Genomic DNA, 26,291 nt, shown 5'->3' on the forward strand with positions numbered 1-26,291 from the left:
AGATGGGAACCACACTGGCCCTCTTCCAGTCCTCTGGCACCACACCAGAGCACCACGAGTGCTCGTAAAGCTGTGCCAGGGGTCCCGCAATGACCTCAGCCAATTCCCTCAGTACTCTTGTGCAGAGATCGTTCAGACCAGCTGATTTGAATACATCCAGTCCTTCCAGAAGTTCCCTAACCAGTTCCTCACTAACCCTTGCCCTAGGTGTGCCAGTTAGTTGACTCCAATGAAACAGGGAGTGACTGGGAGGAAGGCCCTTCCCCACCACCCGATGGGACTGCCACATCAGAGTTGGATAAGCCACCACTGGGTGCAGCCACAGGTGGCTCTGCCGCAGCCAGGCAAGACCTGCACAGCAAAAACACAAGGTGTCCCCAGGATTAAGGTAGACCTTGTAATGCTGCCCATCAAACAGAAAGGACATGGAGTGGGGCAAAACTTGCCCCTCCCTGGTGAGAAGCATAAACAGCTGCCTTTTAAAGGATAAGACATGCTGGAGCTTAGAGAACTTGCTGCCAAGCAGCAGTCTACAGACTGATCCTGTAACCATGCCATAAGGGTGCAGGCAGTTAATGAGGTTGTCATCAGAGAGGAATGGAGGCATGTTCGAGGCTACCACATGAATGGTTTACCTTGGGCAAAAGCAAGGCAAGGCAAAAAGCACCCCTGACAGACACCTGCTACCACAACCTCAGGCACTAAAGCAGGGTTGCTGAGGAAGATGATGGGGACAGAACTCACCTGGGCAGCATAGAGGAAATGTCTGCAGCCTATAATTACCCCCACAGCAGCAGCACACTCCTCCACTCCAATGGAAGGAGGGGCATGAAGCCAGAGACCAAAGCTCCAGTCCAGAGGGGCTGAAGCCAGAGACCAAAGCTCCCAGCAGTGGGCTACTGGGAGCTGCCTTCAGCCATTCCAGCAAAAAAAAGGGTTAACCCTGCAAGAAAACAGAGGGTTGGGGGATGGGCAGCTCTCTGCCAGCAGGGAACAAAGAAGCTGGAAAAAAACAAACAGACAAACCCCAGGGGAGAGGAGAAAGGTAAGCAATGTATTAGAGAAGGGAAGGAAAAACAATAAGCAGCAGAAAGCTGCAGGGAAAGGGAGGGGAAACAAAAAAAAACAATAAGAAGCAAAAAGATCTAGATTCATAAAACTGCCATAGAAAGAACCATTTACATTCATTTTGTCCAGTAACTCATTGCTTCATCTTTTGATGTTGCTCCACTTTGGAAAGACTACTTAAATATTAATTGTTGCAGGGACTGGAAGCCAGGTGGCTCCTTCACAGTCTTCTTCACTAAGTCTTGGTAAATATTTAAGTAGTCCATGCAAAGTGAGCAGCAAGAGATACAGAGCAATCCAATCCTAAATACACACACATACACACACACATATATACATACACACATATATTCATGCAAAGCTTTGCAGAGCCCTGGGGGCTCTGCCACAAGCCCCCCAACCCCTGCCCACTCTCCCAGCCCTGGCTGGGGCTGTCGGGGCTTCTGGGTGCTCATGACAGAGCCCCCCATGCAGCATGGGGTGAGGATAGCCCACCCCCACCCCGGCTGGCCTGGCAGCTGCTGCTGAGTTGGGGCTTTTTTTTTTTTATTGGCAGGGTTGGGAGAGCAGGCAGGGGATGAGGCCAATTCAGAGATTCAGCCAATTTGTCTGCGGCCAAATCTCTGAATCAGATTCGGCCAAATCGATTCAGACAGTGATTCAAATCACCGAATTGAATCGCTGTCCCCCAAATCAGACAAATCCAAAGCTGAAGTGAATACTAGTTGCTCACACAAGTAAAATGTTTATGTGTGTGTGTGTGTACGTATGTAATGGGAAGTTTGTTTTCATATTAACAAGGGAAAAAAGAACTCCTCTCTCCATAATATACATGGCCAAGGAGAATTCAAGTACACTAGATAATATATTAGTTAAAAATGATTTTATGAAAAAGCAGCCTCTATGCATGATCTAGCAAAGTTTCTAGCAATTTATCCAATAATATAATTGTACTCATAAAAACTAAAAGGTAATTTTTTTAATTGCTGAAGCAAAATAAAAATTTCTGACAGTTTTCACAGTATGTTTTGAAAGGAAGGAAGTTATTGTATCTTTACATAAGGCTACTCTAGCATGTAACCAGAAAAGAGTTTCAGTAAGGAAAAATAGCATTACTCTGCCATGCTTGCATACATTCATGAATTATACTTAAACACTGATTTGAAATCTCAAACACTTATGATTAATTATAGTTAATAGACTAACTGAAATAATAACATCAACTAGGAAGGTGGTGAGTAAAGAGCATGTTACTAAATATTGTATGTAAACCAGCATTAACTTCACTAGGTCATAAAAATAGCTATGCAAGAGCTGAAGTCGTGAGAATGACTGTGAAGTAGAGCTGGGAATTAGACAGCTAAACTAAGTACGCGGAGAGTGCTATAGTAAAGCAAAAGTATTTCACTGCATCCAGGAAAACAGTGTGCTGAGACACAAACATCCTGTTCCTGCTTTTGCAAAATTATTTGAGCTTTCCCCCTCAATCAGTGTCCACATGTTTATGTTTTTAATATGCTAATACTGGTTGTATAACTCATCAAAACAAACCTGGGACAGAAATCAATAGAAAACAAAATAGATGCAAACTGTAATTACTAGAGTCTGATTGGTAGGTGACAGCATGAGAACTAAAGAAACTGTCCCTTTCTATCATCAACTAAACATAAGAGCTGGATTTATTTTGCCTTTTAGTGTAGAGAACAGATGGGATATTATTATTCATACAAATTATGGGGCAAATACAGATTAGGGGACAAAAATCAAACCTCTGACTAAAGACAGTCACACCACAGTGCATCCAGTCCCAAACACAAGCATTTTGCCATTGCACTTTCAGATAATTTACCACACTGTGAAGAAACAAATACTAAGATAATTTAAAAGTAAGTATTAATTTACCTTTTCTGCAGATAGAAATCCCCCTTGCATATTAAATGCATATTATGGTAAATTAAACATGGGTCAAACTACTCTGAAATCATCCCATGTATGTCTATTGCTTGCTTCTACAAGTATTTCTAATATCTATACAAGTACTACAGAGCATCTACAAACATTTTCCATTAGACTGCATATCAACAGAGTTTTAAACCTTTGCAAATCAGTGATTGTCTATATAATTTCCCTGCTATAACGTCTGTTGCTTCATGTATGGGAAGAATGCCAACCTGAATTTGTCATGCTGCCACTTCCATTCCTCTTTTATGGAAAAATAGAAAACTGATCTCCTACTTCTTGAATGCTAGAAACAAACTAGCTAGCTAAAAAAAACAAAATCTGAGCCGGAGGGTGCTACTCCCAAACAGGTGCAATTTAGTACTTATCTCACAGGTTGCCTTTGTTTTTGACCACGTGTGATGGGACCAGATAGCATTTGAACCCGCAGCCAATAACAAAAAGCAATTTTTAGGAGCATTCTGAATAGACATGTTTATTCATTTTCAGTCCTTTTATGATAATGTTTTCAGCATGGTATGAATGTAAGGATGGCTTGGGCTCATTAAAGTTGGTTATAATGTAACAGAATCCTAGGTACACAGCTAACCTCATAAAGGCCTATTTTAAGTAAAGAGGAAAACAAAGATCTAGGTGCACTATAAAATTGGTGACTGGTGTGACAGACAAACTGTGTACACAGACCTGAAACAGAGTGATCTGGTACAGTTACTCTGTTCATCGTTTTCATGAAAAAGCACTTTTTTATTGTTATCCTTACAGTTTTTCCCTCAGTCACTTTCAAATGAAGATTTCCTTTCACTAGATACCTACTACTATGGCCTCAGGCTTTCTCAGCCTGTGTAACTAAACTGAGGAGGGACCATACACACTTGTATTTATTCCATTACTCCTGTCACTTTCTTCCACTTACCTTCACACCCTGGGTAGTCTGGACATACTGTGGGCTGCAGTGCCTGAGTACTTCATAAATCATATATTATAGCTGCAACCTATATCCCAACTTCTCTGACCTTTTACTGCCCAACAACTGTTTTTCATCACTGCTCTTCAGCGACCATTCTTTCTTTCCTCTTCTGCCCCTACCAGGAAGATCCACAACAGATTCTGAAACCCAGCCAGCGTCTCACTCAAAATTTTTACCTACTACAGTCCATTTTTATACAGTGACAATTTATAAAACAGTGTGAGTTTTTTGGTTTTCTGTTTCACTTTCATTTTACTTTTTAAAAGATTGTCATAATAGGACAACTTTGTTTTTGGTGCAGTTCCAATTAAATTATACCAGATATGAGTTTGACCTAGTATTTTAAAAAATTGACCTTCAGCTCAAACTTTTCTCATTCATTAAGGCAAAAGAAATCCTGTGCTGGCCCTGACTATTCACCATTTAAAATGTTTTTATTTGTTTTACTATTTAGAAACCTGGTCTTAAGTATCTACATTTAAAGTTAACAAGGTGACTAGCACAAGTATGTTTATTATGCTTTTCATTTATGTTAAATGTAGTGCTTTATGACAGTCTATGTTTATTGGTATGAAATATTTATACCCTAATACAATGAGACGATCTCCCTTGCAAAACTAATCTCTCCATAGCATAATGATCCACTATAGCTCCTTCAGGAAATCTTGCTGTACCAGAAATCCAAGAAGGCCCTCTTATGCAGAAAAAATCATTATTAATTTTTAATATGCTAATTAAAAAGTTTTTATACTGATATTTGGATAAGAAAGTGAATTTCAGAAGCTTTATTTTTCTAAAAAGCATCTCATATACTCATATTTGCTGGTCCATCTAAAGCCATAGAGATTCAGACAGTGCTGAAATGAAATAGGAAGTACATAATCACAGTGCATCTTAAAGCTAGAACTTAAAATTAAATTCCCCCATAAGTCTTTATGGTGTTTTGTATATTTGGGATCACTGGGGTTTTAGGTTTTTTTCAGTCAGTTAAATGAAATAGTAGTCCCAAACATTCGTACCTCCTTGGCCTGTCTATGAGGTTAGATAGTTTAATGTTTATATATATGTTTTTTGTTTTTACTTGTGTTTGCATCAATTTATTTAGAGCATTCTACCTTCAGAAGATTCTGTGAAAAATAAGCATTGAAAACATAAACACATGGCCATCATGGTATTATTCTGAGTCTGAGAACGATAGCTCCATCTGGTGTACTCATTTTTTTATATTTGTTATTAAACAGGCATTCTCTCATCTAAAATCTTGGAGAATAGATTCAGTATTGTAGTTTAGTTTTTGGCAATGAAAAATGACCCAGACATCACAGTCTGTCTGGGCTAGAGGGGATTATAGATCATTCTTCATACTTTAATAATCAAGATGAAAAAGAACTAAAGAAGAAACTATTATGAAATTACTGGTTCATTTTTTGACATGCTGTACACAGCAATAAGATATACTCAGCAAAACCCTACACTGGTCTGAGTGTCCATTACTTTTCCACAATATAGGTCTGCAATGAGCTACAGCTCATGCAGTCCATTCAGGCTCTTTGAAATCAGTAAGAATTTTCCCATTGGCTCCAAAAACCTTTGTATCAGATCTTTTGCCAGGCAACATTATGATGTTAAATACATAGAGAATAAGGAAAGTAAATACAGTCAGCTGGGGCACAGGGTCTACCAGTGGTGTTGCATCACTTCATCCTTTTTGAAGAACACCCAGTGGTACTATGACATTATGTAGAGTGCACAGCTTGTCAGGACAGTGATGCTACCTATCACCAGTTACACCGTGTAGCCCAGAGTGGTTCTGCAGCATACTGCATTCAATTCCAAAAACCAGACTGCAGTATAACCATATGACTTTGCTGGTGCTAGGGTGCCTTATTATATATCTTCCTATAACCTGAAGGGTCAAGCACCATTTACAGAATGTAGACAGCACGCTTTTCAATATAGATCCTGCTATAGTATAATGCAACACCTGAAGTCCTGCTGTATCTTTTCCTACTAGCACCAAGTGTGTAATGGTACCTAAGTCCAATTACTATCCCTTTACACACAGACTGCATCACCAGTCTTTTTATAGGTTCTTCAAGGGTATGTAGATCAACCCTAACCAGTACAAGTTTTAATGTTTATATATTGCTGAAAGATGCAAAGTACTGCAGTGAGAGCCATTAGATTAGGTCCTGTATCTCTCAGAGTAGATACAATTACCCTGGCATTTGAGGCATTTCCTATTTAAGTATTTGTGGGAATACCACAGATACCACACAAAAGACAAATAGTTTGGTAATTGGTTACTTTTAATAGCCTTCAATTTATACGAATTATGTATATTATTATTTCAGTAATAACGCACCAGACTATGGTAACTTATCACTATCAGCAGCCAATAAAAAAGATTTTAAAAAGCAACTTATTAAAAAAGGTATTGTGGAAGCAACCCTTTCATTTTATGAAACAGCATGAATTAATCTATACACTTCTTAGAAAAATATCATTGCATTTTCATGCAAAACTCAGTAACACCAAAAATACACACTGAAGTTGTCTGATAGTTTTGATTCTTGTGAAAAAAGTTGAATTGATAATGAAGAACCTGACTTACAATAAGTCGATGTTTGATTTCAGAATCCACTGGTTTTCCAGCTTCCATGCAGGCTGTGAACCAAGAGATGTCAAGAAGTTCAAATCTTGAACTGTCCCTCACCTTCTGTCCTCTTAGCCACTGCAGAACCTCACCACAAGAATTGTTCTCTGCTACAATGTGGGTGACAGAATCGCTGTCAAGGAAAATACAAAGATGAAGGTTTATTTGTCTTTTTGGAGCCAACAGTATCTCACGGCAAAGCTGCTGTTTTAACATTTATATACCATGTGCTTCCTGAAGTGTTGTATCTATTGTATGGCAGGATGTGGAAAGCAAGCTGTATTTTTATATTACAATGTATCTTTTCTATTCAGTCCATATATTTTAAGAACAGTATTATAGTTTGACAACTCTTATAAGTGCAGCATTTTCCTCCGTTCAGCATCATTTAACTTCTCTGGACACTTTTCCATTACATATTTTTTTGCAACTTGGAAACTGTTTGGCTTACACAAGCAGTATTGTAATGAAGAGGCTGTTTTATGTTACCTGACAGCCTTTAGAGAAATAAGGCTACTACTGGTCAATACATAAGAGCTTCATAATACTTTGAGATGTGCTGTAGAAAATCCTTCAAAACTCTAGAGCTGCTAATAGTTTTGGTAAACTTAAAATCTTCTGTACTTAAATTAAGCTCTTCATAAATGGTATTGGTAAATATATGCAAAAACAAACCTTATGAATTATGCATCATGTCTGAAGACCATCTCCTGCTATTAATATGCTGGCCTCTTGCAAAACTGATCTGGTATAATTTAGCATAAAATCTCCAGAACAAATTTAAACTACCATACACTATATCATATGATAGAGTTATGGTTAGATTTTCTTAGAAATGAGGCAGAAGTCACTACAATAACATCTGGCCTCCTAGAAATGCGTGATAAAGAAATATTAGGCATTATATGAATAATTACTTTCAGATTCTAGAAGGTAGAAGCAGACTTGGCCAAAATGACAATTTCTGTTCCACAAGAACTTCTGAAACACTGAAAATAATCATTTTGTTTCTGAACAATATAAAGTTTTAAATTTCCTGTGAAAGATAAAAAATAAAAATATTAAGCTAATCAAATATTCACAGCATTTTCAAATAAATTGAGCCTCAAGTTCCAAGGCCCCTCTGTTCACAGCTATGGGTTCTTGTGATCTAGGCTTCAAAGCTTTAGTTAGCACTAGGAGACTGCCAATACACTGAGAACCTAGAGATCTGAGAACCATAGGTGAGCCAGTGCCCTGGGGCTCCCTGTCCTTTCAGCTCTGTGGCAGGGCACATGGAAACCCTGAAATCTTAAGCTGACTTTCTCATGGTTTCTATGCTGCAGAGCTGGCATCTGAGGTACCAAGATCCCTACCTCTATCCAGGTATCCCAGAGCTTTGAGGTTCCTGGTTTTGTAAAAGCTATGGGGCCCCTGGCCTTGGGACAGTCTACTACCCAAGAGCCCTGGAGTGCTCTGGATGCCTTTCAGAGTCCCTGGTCCCAGTGCTGCAGTCCACATGACAGGGCTGGCTGCAGAGTCCGGAACACTAAAAGCTCTGGTGTATCCAGAAACCAACCCTGTGAATTGGCTAAAAACCAGGCAGGGTAGCAGCAGAACCCTGTTGGTGTTTTGTCAAGTTTGTTGAAACCAACAAAAGTCTCATTATATGCTTTTTGTCTCTGCAAATTCCTATTTCCCAGTGAAAACCTCTTTTCTACCCAGCTCTACTTAAAGAGTTCTGTTAAGTCATTCAAATTACACAAACTTACTTTACATTTTCACTTCTTGAGTGGCAAAAACCCCTTATGGTTGATTGCTGATCATTTAACAGGGTTTAGCCAATGGTATTGCTAAGTGTGCATGTGTTTATCTGTACTTATCTGCAAGAAAGAGCTTTTAACTAGAGGTACACCCAGGGCTTTCCCTGGCAGGGAGTGAATTGGGGCGATGCCCCCCCCAGGCCCCACACTTTGGGGGTCCCCATGGAGCCAGGCAGAAAGGCTGTGGCAACTCCATGCCACTGCCAGCTTCACAGCCAGCTGGCCACTCAGCACCCCTTCCCCCACCGAATCTACTGCCAGTTTCCTCGTGTCCGGAAGCGGGACCCCATGCCCTGCTCTGGTCATCTCTGGATATACTGATATGTCGGTCCAATATCAGATCAGCACCAATATAAAGAAAATTGACTGTATTAGGAGTTGGCCTGATGTGGCCAACAACGTGACCAATAAATGCCCCATGCGTGAAGCCACACCGCAGCACGTAGGCAGCAAGGTTCAGAGCCCGGAAGCATGGAGAACTGCATACAGCTGGTAAGTCTGTTGTGCTGGAAGGGGAGGGTGAGGGAAGAGGCATGGTGGGGACAGATCAAGGCCCCTGTGGTAAGGGAGGGAATGGGGCTGGGGCTGGAGCAGGTGCTTCCCAGCCAAAGTGGAGAGGGGCACAGGATGGAGTTGCAGCTCATCTGCAGGGCATGGGGTGGGGGGGCAGCTCCCACTGCTATGCACACCCCGGGAGGCCACAGGGAGGCATGTCCTCCTGGAACTGCATGGGGCAGAACAGACTGCCACTGCAGGCTGGGGCTGGGGCTACGCCAGGCTCTTCCCAGCATGGGGTGGAGGGGCTGGGCTAGGCTGTGCTCAGGGCAGATGGTGGTGGTGCTGGAGGGGGGGGTTGGGAGGGCTACAGTGAATTTTGGGGTGGTTGCAGCCCCCTGTGTAGCCCCCCTCCCAGAACCACCACCACCCAACCCAAGCTCAGCCCGGCCCAGCCCCCACCAAGAAGAGCTCAGCCCAGCCCTGGCCCCAACCCACAGTAGCATCCCTCCCTGCCCCCACACAGATCCAGGGGCACATGCCTCCCACACCCCATCCCCTCCAGGATGAGTAGTGGGAGCTGCCAGACAAGCAGGCAAGTGCTGGACCAGCGGCTCCTGGACAGTGCACAGCAGGAGCCACCTCTGCCCCACGCATAGATCGGGGGGGGAAAAGGTTCTCCCAAGGCTCCACCAGAGTGCACACAGAAGCAGGAGCTGCCAGATGAGCCACAGCTCCATCCTGTGCCCTGCCCTACCCAGACAGTGCCTGCCCCAGCCCTTGCCCCAGTCGCACTCCCCCTCTCCCCACAGGGGCCTCTGTCTTCCCCCCCATGCCCCTTCCCTTCCCTTCCCTTCCCCTTTCCCTTCCACCACAACAGACTTACCAGCCAGACACTGCTCTTCAAGCTGTCGGGCTCCATATCAGAAATTGGATCAGTATCGGCTGATATGCCACCTTAAAAATCAGCTATTGGCCCCAAAAATTTCTAGCAGTGCACCCTGAATTTAACTACATAAATCAATGGTTCTCAACTGTTATACATGCAAGATACCCCTGGATAGTCTCAAGGCACTCCTCATAAAATGCCAACTGTTAGTTTTCAGTCTATTTTTGACTATAGAAAAATAATTGAGCACTCTTTATGTTGCCAAGAATGTAGAAAAATTACAACTATGGATTTCTATTTGTAATCTAGGTTTATCTTGAGAATCCTGGGCTCTTATACACACGTGGGGCACCTGTTCTGATGTGCTGGAAATCCAGCATGTCAGAGCAGACTCAATTAATCAAGTCTGCTGGAGGATGTAAATTGACATGCTCTGGCAGCCTCATGCATCACGTGTATCAGCGGTGCTGTGTGACTCCATGCTGGGAAAATGGTGGCAGTGTGCTTTGAACTAAAACACATTCTTTGTGCTTTAGTTCAAAGCATACTGCCACCATTTTCTCATTTTTTTAATTAGTGCAGCTCACTAATTACAAGCACCCAACACCGTGTCAGAAGCACATGTAAAAATGCCCCTTGTTTGCAACCCTAACAGTGCTAACTTTATGTGGATCTTTATAAGGATCATTATAAGGATCTCAAGGCACCCCACAGTTCTGTGGCACCCAAGCTGTGTATCGTTGATAGTCATCAAAATATAGGTTCATGAAAGGTATATATTGTCCCATCTATCTCCAGATAAGCTCTTCTCCCCTGGGAGACATAGTATCCTCCTGTGCTTAAGGTTCCTCATCATATCATTGTATCTTATAGGAAGCAAACACAATCTACAAGATTTTGACATCAGCAGCCAAACATGGATTGGGGAGGAACAGCACTGTCTGCAACATGCTTCCTGCTTGACCCCCAGATATCCAGACAGATAACCCATTATTATTTGTACAGGACAGCAACAGGCTATACATGTTGCACACAGCTGTTTCATAACCATTCCTTAAGAAGTCACAATGTCAGTAAACAAAGGAACAAGACAGAACAAAAGGAAAATATAGTCTGAATGGTGAAGTTGGGCACTCATCTTGTTCGCTACCTGTTTTTTGTTCGGATCTCTTTCTCTCTCAATTTCTTCCCTCCAGTGCTAGTCATTTCCTGAAGTCCCTCTTTTACTCTTGCTGTTTGTGAGGAACAGGAAGAGCCACAAAAGACATGGACAAAAGCATTTGTTTGTATGTTTTCTCGGTATATTGAGAGGCTGTTAACTAGTAATAATATTAGAGTAGCATTACACTTAGCATGTACTAGCAGCACTTACAATGCTAGTGTCTGAGTGTTAAAACAGTAAAGCACATACATTGTAGCATAGGGCTGTGTTACATGGCAAGTTTAGTTGGCTCCTGGAGCTCTTAACCACTGAACTGGCCACAATTACACTTAACATCTTTAAGTGGTTTAAAGCACTCATTATGTGGCTCAAAGTTATGCCACTCCAGGGCAGGATTATTTCTGGTCCTCATAATCTTGCTCCTGTTCTATTTAGGTGTGGCCACTCCCAACAGCAGTGCCACTCAAATTGAAGTCCTTCAGTATCCCAGGATGCAACGGCCCCTTCCCCCACCCTCCTGCTCTGTGGGATCTCACATCCCTGGCTGCTTCTCATAACAGTATTTCCCATCTGATGAGAGTTGGGAAACTCTCTCCAGGGGTAGTAGGTGCAATTTTTCTGGTGAAGAGCAAGGACTCTCCAGGCAAGAAAGGGAGGTAGCTGGGAAAGGGAGAAATAAAGGAATCATCCTGCTGCTGCTTTCATTCCCTCCTCCCAAGTGATTGGCCTTTAGGTTAATGTCAAATCTCCCTTTGGGCTATGACAGGTCTAAGTCAGTTCCGAACAAGTGAGCATCCAGGAAGCAACCCCCCCCACACAAACGTAGGAAACATGTTAAGAGCTAAACGCCCCCCAAAACCCAGTCTCTCAGCCTCTCTTGAGGGACCCCACCACCTCCCACCCCTGCCCCAGTCTAGAACACTACTGCTGCAGCAGACAAGGGACAGGTGAAGCATAGAGAATCATAGAGAAGTAGAGCTGCAATGGACCTCCCTGCTCACCAGGCCCCTAGGGGCAAGTCACAGCTGGGAAGGTAGGGGACGCCAGTCAGAGAAGGTTTTTATACTAAAGGTATGACTGCTCCAAACTCCAAGCTAGCGCTAAGCCAAACAACATTCATGAGACTTACAGCATAAGGTGTAACCATAGTCAATTTTCCTTTTCCAGCAAGGAGTATCTCCAGATCCTATCAACTAACATGTTGAGCTAATACTGGACTGCTCCACAGAGGTAATGTGATTAGGAGACTCCAGTGTGTTGGGAGGGTGGGAGCCTGACAACCCACTGTTTGCAGACTCCAAACCCCGTACCACACAGGATTCTTGAATCAGTGCCTGTGCAGTGGCAGGGTCACTCTCAGCCCCTGCACCACACTGAACCTTGAACCATAGTACCAGTCTGAAACTGGCCCCTCTGTCATCTCAGAGCCGAGACCAAAAATCAACCAATTTTGGGTTTCCTACCACATCCCACCACACTGGGGCCAGTTCAAGGCCCAGTGCTATGTAGCACCAGCACACTGGAACCACATGGGAGCCAGTCCCAGCCTTCAAACCACACACAAGATGGTTCAAGATAAAACATGACACTCTGAAGTTCAGTCAGTCACTCGATTCATTGCTTTCATAAGTAATAATTCTACTTAACTGTCATGGAAGGGCACAGGGCACACACTTTCAGCTTGAAACTTAATTACCATATTTCAAAGCAAGATTTTATTATTATTTTGGGAGACTAGTATACCAAATCCCTAAGTATCAATCAAGTCCAAAGAGCTTATTCATTTCAAACCCCCATGACTTCTTAAAATTCAGTGGGTTACTCATGTAAGTAAGTTTCCACGGTTATCCACTAAATAATTGCTATCATGTAATCTTTCACTGCATTAAATGTACAATGACTGTATTTGGGGAAGTTAAGTTAAACATTTTACCCTGCAAGAAAACCCTTTTTTCTCATTTCACAACCGGTAGAGTAGAGCACATATAAATTGTCTGTTTCAATTATCTCTAAAATGTCTGAGAGAGGCCATTCAGTGGGCAATGTATTATTTAACCCTATTAGGTTCTACTTTAATTAAACTGTCATATTTTCACTTGTGTACAAAAATTCAGTTGGAGACACAGAACTTCTGCTTCCTGTGGTTTATTTCACTTTATATAAAATATTCATCTTTAATGTATTTGCACCAAGCTGCAGATCTGGGAACTCTGCCATCATTATACTCGCTGAAGCAGTTTAGTTGTTGTGCACCAGTTTCCTCTGGTATCTGTACAGCTGTGCTTGATTCTTGGCAGAAAATGTAACAAATTTAGTGTTTCCTCTGGCATTCTCGACGACAACAAAAGTCAACAGTTAAATAGCTCTGTTTTATCCAGTTGCATCTAGCTTGAAATTAAATATATTGGCCAACTCCTGACAAAACAAAAAAGTTTTGTTTCATGACTTCACACAAAGTTAGAAATATTAGCAAGAAACATCTCTGTCTCAGCAACACAAATGGACCCAAATCTTTTCAGGTACATATCAATAGATCTTAAGATATTTGAAGTTAATGGAAGCTTTTTTTGCTGTCTTGAATGGGTTTTAGATCAGACTCTAATTGCCTAATACCATTTCTTATTTTATGTGATATCTTACAAGTTGTTGCTTCCAAAAGAAGACTGTCCTTCTTTTCTGATTCACACACAAGGTTAAAAGATTTAAAATGTTGCATGAAAGAATGTGACTACAGATATTTTGGAGCTGGAAGCTCCTGTTTTGTTCTTCATGCATAGTATGTTAAGCAGGCATTTTATATGGAGAGGTGAACACATTGTGATTTCCTTTAACATTATAAATAAATTGAGTATACACTAATGTCTGTGAAATTAATAGGCTAATTTCACTAATTAAAGCCAGGACCAGGTATATAGAGTAAATGCTGTACAGGCTCCCCCAAAGTCTGACAATGACACTACCCCTTAATCTTCAAATGCCATATCTCTGATCCTTTTCTGTAAAAAAAAAATTCTGCACAGAGCCTGCAGAGCTTAACAAAGATATGTTCCAGTATCGTTATCCCTTAATCAAACATATTGCTCAGTGGGATACTTCAAGTGGGGAATAATTACTTTCTGGAGTAATTACTCCTATTACTATTCTTTCTATTTATTTTGTGTGGATGCCAAGAAGGGTATTGAATAGGGGATAGATCACTCCAGATATTTAGTGCTCTCCTTCCATAGCATCCACTTTTGCCATTGTCAAGGTCAGGATACTGGGCCAGATAGACCATTAGTCTGACCTAGTATGGCACTTCTTATGTTTTTACAGGTAAGAGATGTTGCAGGAATAAAGTTCTAAATGCTTTACATTTATTGTACAGGCAATTTCAACTTTTTCCTTTTCAGGAACCAACAATTACATTTATGTAATAACTAAGCTCTAATGAGAAAAAACACTGTCTGATTTACACCCGCTGAAGAACCTGGCTTATTGGTTACAGCAAAACTAACCAAGTGTTCAATCTTGAATCACGTGAGGCATTTTTGCAGGTTCAAGAAGCTGAATTTGTTTGATTTTATACATGGGGGACAGTACAACCTGATTAAAGTCAAGAGTTTAAGACAAATTTGAGTCATGAATCAAAGGTATTGACTTATGCCTAGGTGTTTCTAATTCTCTGCTAGGTTATCTTTCCTCAGTTATCTTCATTTTTATAACATAGAACTATCTACTAAATAGCCATTTATTGGGAAAAAAATAACATTATATGCAAATTAAAAGTTATTTGCAATCACTTGCATAAATGTATTTATGACTTTGTTACGATTACAATCTTTTGATTTCACTTGGCTATTTCACTCTTTGCAGTATTGTACATCATTAACCTTCATTATAGTATATACCTTGAATGTAACATATCCTGCAATTAGCTAACAACACATCTTATGTAGATTTCCAAGACTACGAGTAAATTTTTAAGTACCAGCATCATGTCCAGATTGTACATACATAAAGAATTTCCTACCTTAGCTCATTTGCTACCCTGAAACCTTTTCTTCTTGCCAACTCCATCAAGAATCTCCGTCTGGTCACCCCCATTTTCCTCTCCATTATAAAAATGACTAATTCACAGAACTTTATTTCATAGCTCCTGGGAGAACTTGTAAGGTGCACCCCTTTCTGCTTTTTCCTCTGTGGGACCAATGTTGGAGCTCTGACCCTATTCATGATGGAATTGTACTTGACTGTCTAAATATGAGCTTATATTCATTCTGCCAGCCACGATCTGCATCTGATGTCACCACATATTGACATCATTCTCATCTGTTTCTCTTCTGAAATAAAAAACAAAAAACAAAAAAAAACCAGAAGCATCAGTTGTTTTGAACTCACTATGAAGACTTCTCTACAACTTACATGTGGGAAGAATTTTAACTACTCCACACAGGTGCACATGCACTGAAATTCACTGGGACTTAACAGGCCATTGCCTCTGAAAACTTAATCCAGAAAATATCTTCATAACAAATGATTCAACTATATTGGACCAGATTCTTCGTTGCTAGAAAGTGGCATAGCTCCACTGGAATAACATTTTCAAATCATTTTCAATATCAACATTATTACCACATTTGGACATAAAATATACAATTGACATTGCTTCCATTTTTACTTAGAAAGTATTGCTGAGAAAGAATTTAAATCCCATCTCATAATGATGGCTTGCATTGTTCTGTGCTCTTGTCATTTATCTCTAATTAACTTTGAGGGTTTGATTTGCTTTATGTAATTTTGCCCAGTTGTTTCTTGGGTTGTATTTTTAACTTCATTAAAATGTTGATAAAACGCCTTTTTTAAAAAAAACCAAACTAATAAAGCAAAGCATTTTAAAATAATTTCACAATAAAAATGAATTTATGGGCAATTTGATTACAAGGAAATGAATAGCAAAGCATTTGAGACTAACTTTTATACACTTTAAATGTGCCAATATCTGACAAATTGTGCTTATTGCATATAGATGTGCATAATTACTGGGCATCTATCATATGTTTGATTCAACCACCTCCACTGTGACACTTGTCACTCTCAACTATGATTCTCTCAATACTTTGATGAAATGTACTGATATGTCGCCAGCATAAGCCTGTCTGCACAGCATACAAAGGGGCACTGGACTTTGAAGCAAATGGGGAAATGTGCCTCTACTAGGGTTGCCAACTCAAGACACATTTTTTAAACGACAATCTGCAAACTTTCTACTGATAACCAAACTTTTTTACAGGTGCATATTTTACCTAATGTAAATGTAACTATTCTGCCAGGTCCTGGACAAGGGTAGGTTCAAATTTAGGGTTTAATATCAACCGAAGCAAAAAAAGCTTGTTTGTCAGTAAAAAAGCTTGCAGATAGTAAAAATACAAAAAAAAAACCTTGGGTTGGCAACAGTGCTCGACTGCAGCAATGGTTTTACACCATGCTTCCCTCATTCCAGGCATGCCCTACTCATCCCCACACTGGACTATCTGCCCTCATCCCATCACCCAGCCTTACCTCATTGGCCCATCCCATCCCAGCACAGACCCCCAAAGAAGAGCTATTGTCTGGAACACATCTTCCTTTCCATATTATGCTGAATGTGTCGATCTGAGTTGCACTGAAATACAAAGTTCAGGATAAAATTCCCCCAGCTTTTTCCAACCTCCCAGGAAACAAAATTTACACATCTGAATTATTGAAAACACAGATTTCACCAATTCTGCAGAATATGTCAAAAATGTCATGGCATGAACAGATCAGCAAGCAGACAAAAAAAGGAACAAGAAAACAAGAACATCCTTCCTAGCATCAGATATAATTATTGCAGTCTATCCAGTGTGCTTTGAATGGTCACTTTGTCATTCATGCGTTACAGAATAGTATTCCATAAACTGTCTCCTGTCATTGTGGTCACTATTTTAAGATAAAATTATGAAAAGAATCATTGGCACTTCCCCTAGCATTGTAGCTGCTGGCTGCATCAGCTAGAGTGTCACCAATACAAAGAAAAAGTTATTGTTAAAATAGAAGCTAGACATCAAAAATTAAAACACTTGCCTATAACATCTGGGGCCTTCCTCAGGCCATGAAAACCCAACTAAATTCATTCATTTTTTCTATAGCCCGAGGCTAGCCCAATGGCCAAAATATCAGCTCTACTCCAACTTAATATTTGTAGCAGGGATTTTATCACAAAAGAAAATTTTATGGTATTTTTAAACATGTTAATAGGTAAATGGAAACTATGTTTAAAGGTTACATATAAAAGGTTTGCAGCAAAGGAAAAAAAACTACTAATCATATGGACATTGACACTGCACAATCTGCTTGGTGGCTTCATGTCTGTTTGCCAAACTGCTGATTGACCTGACAGCCAAGCTGTTGACAGGCATCTCCCTGTTTACCGCCTTCCCAGTCTTGGTAAAATGCTTTATTCATCTTCAAAACCTACAAGGAATAACATATTTATGAACAGATTCTTTACAAATGTTTAACAAAATTATTTTATGTTCTAATTAATTAAGTGCTCCCGATCATGCAAAGATAATTCCCATAGCATACCATCAAGATGCTCGTATCAGTAAAACCTTTCTGGTACAAAAAAAAATGTTATTTTTTTATGCCCATTTAATAACTCTTGGGCCATATTATCAAAAGTATTTAGGCACTTAAAGATGCAAATAGATGCCAGGTAAGACTTTCAAAAGTGTTTAAACACATTAGCTACCTAGTTTGCATTGAAATTAATTTTGGGTTTTGCTATAGCTCTTCACCTAATGCAACTAGATTTACTTTTCTTCTTTGCATGGATTTATCTAATGAGTACAGTATTAATGTCTTGCAAAAGTCTTTGTCAGTGATCCCATTTTACGAGAGATAAGTTATAGACCTACCTAGATTATCATGTCCCTGCTGGTATAACCCCCCCTCACAGGCAATATTATTATATAAATATTTTTATTGTATTCTATATGTAGAATATGTATTTGGAGTAAGCAAGAAACTATCAAGGTCAGAGTATTATTTTTGCCAACCAGAAACAAAGAAGAAAATATTTAATTTTGATATATTCGCATAAATTGCTAGTTTATAAGAAGCCCTGTCCATATAAAATAATTATTCAAGAATAATAATATTCAAGAAGAAGATTAAATAACCTTTTTCCTAAATATATAGGAGACTTACTTCTATTAACTGATTTTACTACAGTCTTTTTATCATTCATATATCATAATTTAAATTATTCTAGTCTTCTTATATCTTTAAATATAATGTATTGCCTTGCTGACCTTGAGTTGTTGCTGGGTCTGCTCCTTGCATGAAAGTAATTAGATTATTTTTAATGATTTTCAGAAGATACATAATATAATTAAGCAAATATGGATGCAAGTTCAGTATGCCTCTCACACCAACTGTGCCTTCCAGCCACCATTCTGCAAGAAACAGTACAGCTAGAATTAGTGTATGAAAGGCAATCAAAGCAGGAGAAATAGTGTAATGGGAGGCAGAGAACAAAGTTCCTTTCAAGTACTGAAATGCCCATATGTATGCATCCATCAAGAAACTGTCAGAATTATCAAGAGCCTTTCCCATAAATGTTTGCAGTTGGTTTCCAAGTCATACAAAGTGGCAAAGAAAGTATTGAAAATAAGGATGCCAATCATGGATATATCTAATCCTGGACTTTGGAAATTTTGGAACGGAATTGTCCTTTTACATAGAACTTTTCAGATCTGAGCTAAAGGTGGTCAGAATATGTATGAGGTGAGCATTCCTCACGGTTCTACTGAAAACTTTGCATTTTCAGCAAAATAAGTGAAAATGTAATTAATGCCTGTTGGTCAGTCAAATATTTCCATCATTGGCCAAAAACCCTTTAAAAAAATAATTTCTTCAAGATCCTTCCCACTCCCATGCCCCTCCCCCCCCAAAAAATCCTTTACTCAAAAAAACAATTTATGTAAAAAATCATTTTAAATGGCACTACTTTGGGCTGAGGCCTATTTTCACATATATATCCTTGAAATTAAAACAAGAGTCTTGGGATATTCATATTATTGAACATGCTTCTTTGTGGGAGCAAGCTTAATAAATACATTGTTTCCAGAAATTAGATTAGGTATATCTGTAACTTACACATGAACATGCTGTCCACAAAGCGATTTAATCATCATACTTGGAAAAGTCACTGATCCACTGACAGTTAAAAAATAGCATAATCACACACCATAATGTAACTCATCCACTATTCTAATATTATAAAAGCCTAAGTCTGTCTGTCTGCAACGCTTTATTCGTGCTCTGATTGGCTGTCTTGGCATTATTCTGCAGTAGAGGGATTCTGTAGGGCTATTGCTGTGGTAATCAAGACACCTTCATTTGGAATTTTTATTGCAAACATTTTACAGCATAGTGGAACTCATTTCAGAAGAAGAGTGTCCCGTTATCTGAGTCATGGCACCATATGAAACATCTTATTCTTCACCACCCATGACTAGTGGCCTATAAACCACATAGACCACAGAACAGTTTTCTACTAAATGCAATTCCTCTTCGTATACAGCTCCTCTGGAGTGCTACACATTTCATTTCTCTTTAGGGAACAGTGGGGCAAGGTGACTATGAAAAACATGGGATTTTTTAAATACATTTCTTTCTTCTGGTGTTACTTCTATGCAAAAGAATGAGTAGGGCCATAAACAGAGACTAGGATGTATGCAAAAGTGGTTTAGTATTTAACTGATTCTCCTACAATGTTCCATGTATGGTGATGGTGGTGCCATGGTGGTTTCAAGCACCCCCAAGCCCTGGAGATCACAGCATCTGTGATCACTTGAGCACAGGTGTTTCATGCACCCCTGAGCCTGGGAGATCATAACTGCTGGGATCCCCCAACCCTGGGGACTGTGTGGAGTGCCCCGGAAGCTGGGAGCCCCTCAGCTGAGCAGGATTCAAGCTGCAGTAACTTGCTTTTTACTGGTGCAGGGGGAGCCTGATTCCAGGCTCCCTGTCCACTGGCAATAAGATGCAACAGGATCTAATGTGCAATACCACAATCATGCCTTCTGCTATGCATGTGTGACAAGGCAGTAGGCACAATTGTGTGGATTGCATGTTAGATCCCACCACACCTTTACCTGTACATGTAGAAGAGGCATCAGAAGTAGTGTAGGAGCGTGCTGTTTCTGCAAAGCACAGAACTGACAGCTCTATATTAAAATGTGTTGCCTTGCATCTGCCATTAATTTCTGGGAATTTACTCTCCCATAAACCACATTTAAATATTTTATGCAAAGTTTTTGGCATTCTTGTGCAAAAACAAAGAAATGTGAGATTACTTTAATACATAGTTGGAATATGCTAGTCTTCAGAGCACATAGGAAACAGAGACTACTAACAACAGAATCTGTAGAAGTGATTTTTGTATTCTACCTCCTGATTTCTGTTTCAATAGGTTTATACAGTGCTCCATCCACCATAATAATCAAGAATTATTTCACCTTAGCTTTTTCCAGAAATGTGACAAAAGGTTGCTTCAAAACTTGGAAACTGGGCATTTTTTATTCCCAGTTACACACACACACAGACATTGGAAGATCATATAACATATATTTATATTTTAACATGCCTGTAATTTATTTCTCTTTGGAGACTCCTGTGACTTCTTGTGTGTTTCAGTGCTGGTCCTTATTTGCTGCTGCATATTCTGTCTGTTGTTGGTATATCATCTTCCAATGTCTCAGTATTTCAAAATAAACATAAAAAAATAGAAAAAGAGTCCATCTCCCCTCACCCCTTTTTCTTAAGTTTTTGTGAAACATATTTGGAATCTGAAAAGACTTTCAAACGTATTTGTTCTTTGTTATACTGTTTATTCCCTAATATAAAAACAATTGATGAGACTATAACCAAGTGTAAAATATTTAAATGAAATGAACTTTATACATTTTGATGGTTTAAAAAGCAAAAACAGTTTTGATTTTCTTTTAATACCACAATTTTAGTCATCTATTTTGATTGCCACTAGGGAATGATATATAGCATTCATTATTGCCTCAAACTTCTGTTCTTAATCCAGTTCTATCTGAGTAGTTTGTTAATTAGATGTAGTTGGTGTCATTGTTAAATAGGTAGCCCTAGGCTGTAACAAAGTTTTACCACTGAATTAGATTCAAAGGCTATAGCATCTGATAGATTCTGGACAGTATTAGTAGCATTAGCAAATATTGTTTGAATGTACTTAACAAAAAAAAAAACTATTCTTGAAACCAGCATCTTTCTACTTTTCCCATTGACCAAGACTTCTGACAAAACTTACACAGCGAAATTATTCAACCAGTCTGCAAACAGAGAAGTATTATGTGGTCATGTTAAAGGGCAGGGATTTAAAATAAAGTGGACCAGAATTAAAGAAACACAAACACTGGAAAACATATTCCAAGAGTTCTCATGCATATTTAAAAATCAATTCACTTCCAGCAATATTCACACCCCTGTTTCCATGACAGCATCAGCAGTTGCATTTACTCAAGAGAACATTTTGGGAAAGCAACTTTGCAGAACATGCTGAAGTTTTCACATATGATCTGATAAGTTCCAGCATGTAATCTGAGGATCAAGAATATTATAAAGAGATATTACAATCCATAGAAAAGCCAATGAACTGATACTATGCTTTTACTGTGTTTACTTAGCTATACTATTGAGCTCTGAGTACTTGGACTGGGGCTTTACATATGCTTGGAAGAGATCCAGTTTGAGCACCAGGTGCCCAAGTCTCATTGTTAGGATTCAAATCAGGGTCAGAAAGATCCAATCCATTAATTTTACTCAGAAACACTGTGGTGGCGCCACCTATCTTTAGCCCAATAAGTTTCTTGTTAACGTGATCTGTATTTAACCATTCTGGATTGAGTTCCATCAGAAATTCAGCAATCATCAACCCTTCATCTGGCTATCTCTTGAATACTCCAGAACCAACATCTCCTTTTTAGACCCGATGATCAGTATCCAGAATGGTAAAATACAGACTACATTATACAAGAAACCCGCAGACCAACATACGTATCTGCACAGAACCAGCAATTGCCCTGACACACTAAGAAAGTTATGATATACAGCCAAGCCCTCAGGTACCACTGAATTTGCACGAAGGAGAACCCAGGATTGCCACTTCACGAATCTTAAAAAGACTTTCACTCAACAAGGGCACTTCTCCAGAGAGCTAGCATGCACTTTTGAAAGAGCCACCCAGATACCATGTGAAGAATTGTTGCAGTACAGAAGGAAAACCCCCATGAATCTCACATCACTGGTTATGACATATCACCCCTCCCTCAAACCTATATGGGAAATCCTCAAACAATTGCAACCCATACTAGAAGGACACCCAATTCTTAAAGAGATCTCAGAACTGCGCATCCTAGCCTTCAAACAAGCACTGAACCTCACTAACCTCATCACCAAAAGCAAACTTCCTATGGCCCAAAACACACCAAATGGATCCAGACAATGCCTAGACAAGAAATGGAAAACCTGCCAACATATCTCCAGCACCCCCACAATTACTACACCCCACAACAGAGCCATCAGTATTCCTGAATCTTAAAGCTGCACCTCCAGAAATGTAATATATCTCATCCAATGCACCAAATGCCCTGATACATAGAAGAGACCAAAGCAACTGCACACCAGAATGAACGTGCATTGGCAATCTATTAAAGACAAGATACCCAATTACCAGTAGGGGCACATTTCTCACAAGAAAACCACTTTCCCTCCAATCTCTCAGTATTAATTGTCAAAGGGAATTTACAAAACATTTTTCACAGACAAACCTATGAACTTCACTTCATCAGCCTCCTGGATACAAAAAATCATGGACTAAATATAGACATTGGATTTATGACACATTATAACCTGCCTAACATCTCACTCCACAGATACCTCTCCACTATTTACCTGCTACATTCATCCCTCATCCCCTCCCCGCAACGCCAGCCTGTCTCTCACCCACTGACTCCTCAGTTTACATCTTCACTGTCTTTCTTGCATGCAGACCAGCCTCTGGCCTCTTTACTATTCATCCCACCAGGGAAGAACACACACCAACTGCAGATGCTTCTTCAGCCTGACAAAGGGTATTTAAATCCAAAAGCTTGCTAAGAAGAATTTTTCCAACTATTTGAGTTGATCTAATAAAAGATATCAGAGATTTACCCAAAAAAACCTTGTCTGCCTATAAAGATAGATGTGCATTAATTAATTAAACCAATGAAAAATAGAAACAGGCTAGCTTGTCTATGCTCCATTTAATTAAGGACTTATGTGAAATTCATATAGAAGGAAAATACGTTCCTACCTGGAAGATTTCATTTTGCCTGCAGCTTTCACCTCATTAAACTGAAGATATAATCAGATCAGAGAATGCAGGTAGTGAGATCATATGCAGTAAACAGTAGTGTTAATATAATTAAAGGGGGAAGGAAAAGCTTGTGTGTGTTTTTAAAACAGCAATCTTTCTTGCAATATCAGTAACTAATGAACAGAATAGCAGACTATTTCTTCCATAGCAGTTTATGCAAATTTTAGAAAAAGTATACAGTTTATCTTCCTTTTTGACTACTAAGCAAAAATGATGGGTAATGGTTAATACCACCACAAAGGATTATGCTTGTTCTGCACTCTCTACTGAAACAAATGGCAGAAAAAAAGGCAGAAATTAGCAACAGAGAAGTTGAAAGAACTTTTGCAAACAGGCATTATACATATTTTCCCATTACCTCTGGAGAGAAAACAAAACAGATGTTCATCTGAATACGATGTGAGGTTTCCAGGAGGGGGACAGAATCAATTAGATGCTTTTTTTTTCATTCTGAAAATACAAACCAAAGGAAGCCAGAAAACAGTATAACCTACAAAACAGAAAACCCAACCTTCCCACAGACTCCTCGGTAAACGAGCTAGCATTTCATGTTACAGTCCTAATTTCTGTGGCTTATTCTACTGGAATAGAACAGAATGCTCTGCCCTTTGATTTACTGAAGCACTGAATTCAGAACTGTCAGGTAAATGAAACACCACTGGGTGATTTATCCAAAGTGAGAAAGCATTTGATTTATCCAGCTGGATTTTTTGAACCCAAAGCCACAGCTGCCATGGATCCAGAGCATAATCTCCAAAGAGCCATTTTTTTTCCTGTTTTCTGCCCAACTTCACCTTTTATTTTGTAAGTGCTTATGGCATTATGAAATATTTAAAAAATCATTCCTTTAGCCATGGAGCTCTTATAGCTCTACATTTTGCTATACTGAAAACTCATTTTTTAAATTGCCCATTAAATATCAATTTATTTCTCAAAGCCACTGGAAATTCCTCTTCCAGGCTAACTCAAAATTTGTTCCATGGTTTCATCTTACAGTAAATTGAGTATTACTAAGTCAATTCAAAATTATAAATCGCCTTTCTTCCTTCATTTGTTTTGAAGGTTCCTCTCTGAGATGTAGAGCATGAACCAATGTTCAAAACTTTAAACTACATACTCTATTTACTGGAGACAGAAACTTAAATCTGCACTGTGTAAGTCTAGATAAATGGCCACATTTCCTGAAAGGTTAACACCTTCCTACCCTGATTCACTCTGGGGTTCTTACATGCTGTCACCAACATCAAACATGTTCCGTTTTATTTATTAAAATACCATTTCCTTTAAGGCAACCCATTTTTGTGGGCCTTTCACTAGTAAATTTTCACTGCACTTTTATTTCCTTCATGGCAAATATTAGAGATAACCTGGGCCGGTTTTAACATGCACCATTATTTATATAATACAGTAAAACGTCAGAAATATCTATGCATTTCATTATGTCCTCTTAAGTCTTTTCCAGAATAAACCTTTTAGATCAATTCTTCCTTTTCCCCCCTCATGAATCTGACTTCTTGTATAGAGGTCACATGATTATTTTCATTTTCTGATAAATACCACTTCATTTTTACGAGGGGTACAAATTCTGAGAGTTTATTACACTATTCAAGGAAACAATATAAAACAGCATAAAGAAATAAGGAAGCACAAGCAATATCATTTGTATTATTGACTCTGTTCTTCTGCTGGCTGGGTTTTTTCAGTTTTAAGATAATTAATTTTCATCGTGCCATTGTTCAATCTGTAGGCACTATTATGCCAAGAGTCAATGGTCAAATGTCAGCATGAAGTGAACTTGAGACAATACTCTGCTGAAGAATCCTGTTTACCATCACATTTGATCTTTTTCCTTGTATTAAATTCTCCCATATCGCTGGCTAAAATAACCATCATCCATCAAGGAGTATGAGAGCAGGAGTGATTTAAAAGTGGTAAATCTGTCTGTGAACATCTATCTGTTAGAACTCTGCATTTAAAAAATTATGAAAAGTGCTTGCCGTTTATAATTTAGAGGCATTTTGATTTAGCCATTTGGTACAACATGTTTTTCACAGTTTGAATATGGATACACTCATAATTCAATAAAGTGATTTTCCTTTGCTGCTGGCTGAAATATATGTGGCATACAATATACTGAAACTCCCATCTGAGAGCATTATGTGCAGAACAAATGTAGACTATAAAAGTGAAGCAAATCATGGATAACAGTGTTTAAATCTGTGGAATTACGCAGGTACAAAATCAAGCTAAGTTAGAACATACAAACTTCAGATTGTAAAAATGAGGATGGCCTTGGTGTACTGCCAAACACAAAAACAGTACTACTGAAAAGAATTTTTCTTACAGCATTTGTGCGCAGAAGAAATTGTGCACACGTGTACATACCCACAGTCAAAAAGTAATGCCACCTCATTTTATTTCCTAAGCAAGCCATGAACATGGGAGGTGTTCTTGTTGCCTTCTTGCCTAGAGTAGCCACAGTAAACTCAGAGGTTTATGTCAAGACCCAGATGAAACTGAAACATTACATTCAAAGAACCTGACAGAGACATGACAACACTAGCCCACACACCAACTTGTGCACCACAGAAGCAATCTCATCATTTGGATAGTCTGTGCCGACCCAGCCTCCGTACAGCCCAGAGGATGAAAGATGGACTATGGGGATGACAGTGAAGCAATGGAGGTGGTTCAACAGTGTAACAAGGACAAGGACTTTTACCGTGTCAGGATACATGCTCTTATTTGCTAGTAGAAAAAAAGGCTATGGATGGAAGAGACAAGTAGGACTAGCTACAGATGTTACACCTACTGGTCTTTAACTGCACAGAAAGTGCTCTAA

General features: G+C 39.4%; 1 protein-coding gene across 11 annotated transcripts in view; it reads right to left on the reverse strand.

The window, feature by feature from the left end:
- The window catches only part of DNTT (DNA nucleotidylexotransferase), a 332,847-nt gene that overhangs the window by 212,156 nt on the left and 94,400 nt on the right, over positions 1-26,291 (reverse strand). For 9 of the 11 annotated variants that reach the window (XM_019555833.1, XM_019555832.1, XM_019555839.1 and 6 more), the window contains one exon: positions 6,609-6,783. In XM_019555833.1, the coding sequence (XP_019411378.1) occupies positions 6,609-6,783 (175 nt within the window). Of the gene's footprint in view, positions 1-6,608; positions 6,784-7,567; positions 7,668-15,010; positions 15,638-26,291 lie in introns of those variants that run through there. The other 2 variants (XM_019555841.1, XM_019555838.1) reach the window with 2 other exon arrangements.

The sequence above is a fragment of the Crocodylus porosus genome, unplaced genomic scaffold (genome assembly GCF_001723895.1).
Source record: "Crocodylus porosus isolate Cpor-Errol unplaced genomic scaffold, CroPor_comp1, whole genome shotgun sequence".
In the NCBI taxonomy this organism is placed as follows: domain Eukaryota; kingdom Metazoa; phylum Chordata; order Crocodylia; family Crocodylidae; genus Crocodylus; species Crocodylus porosus.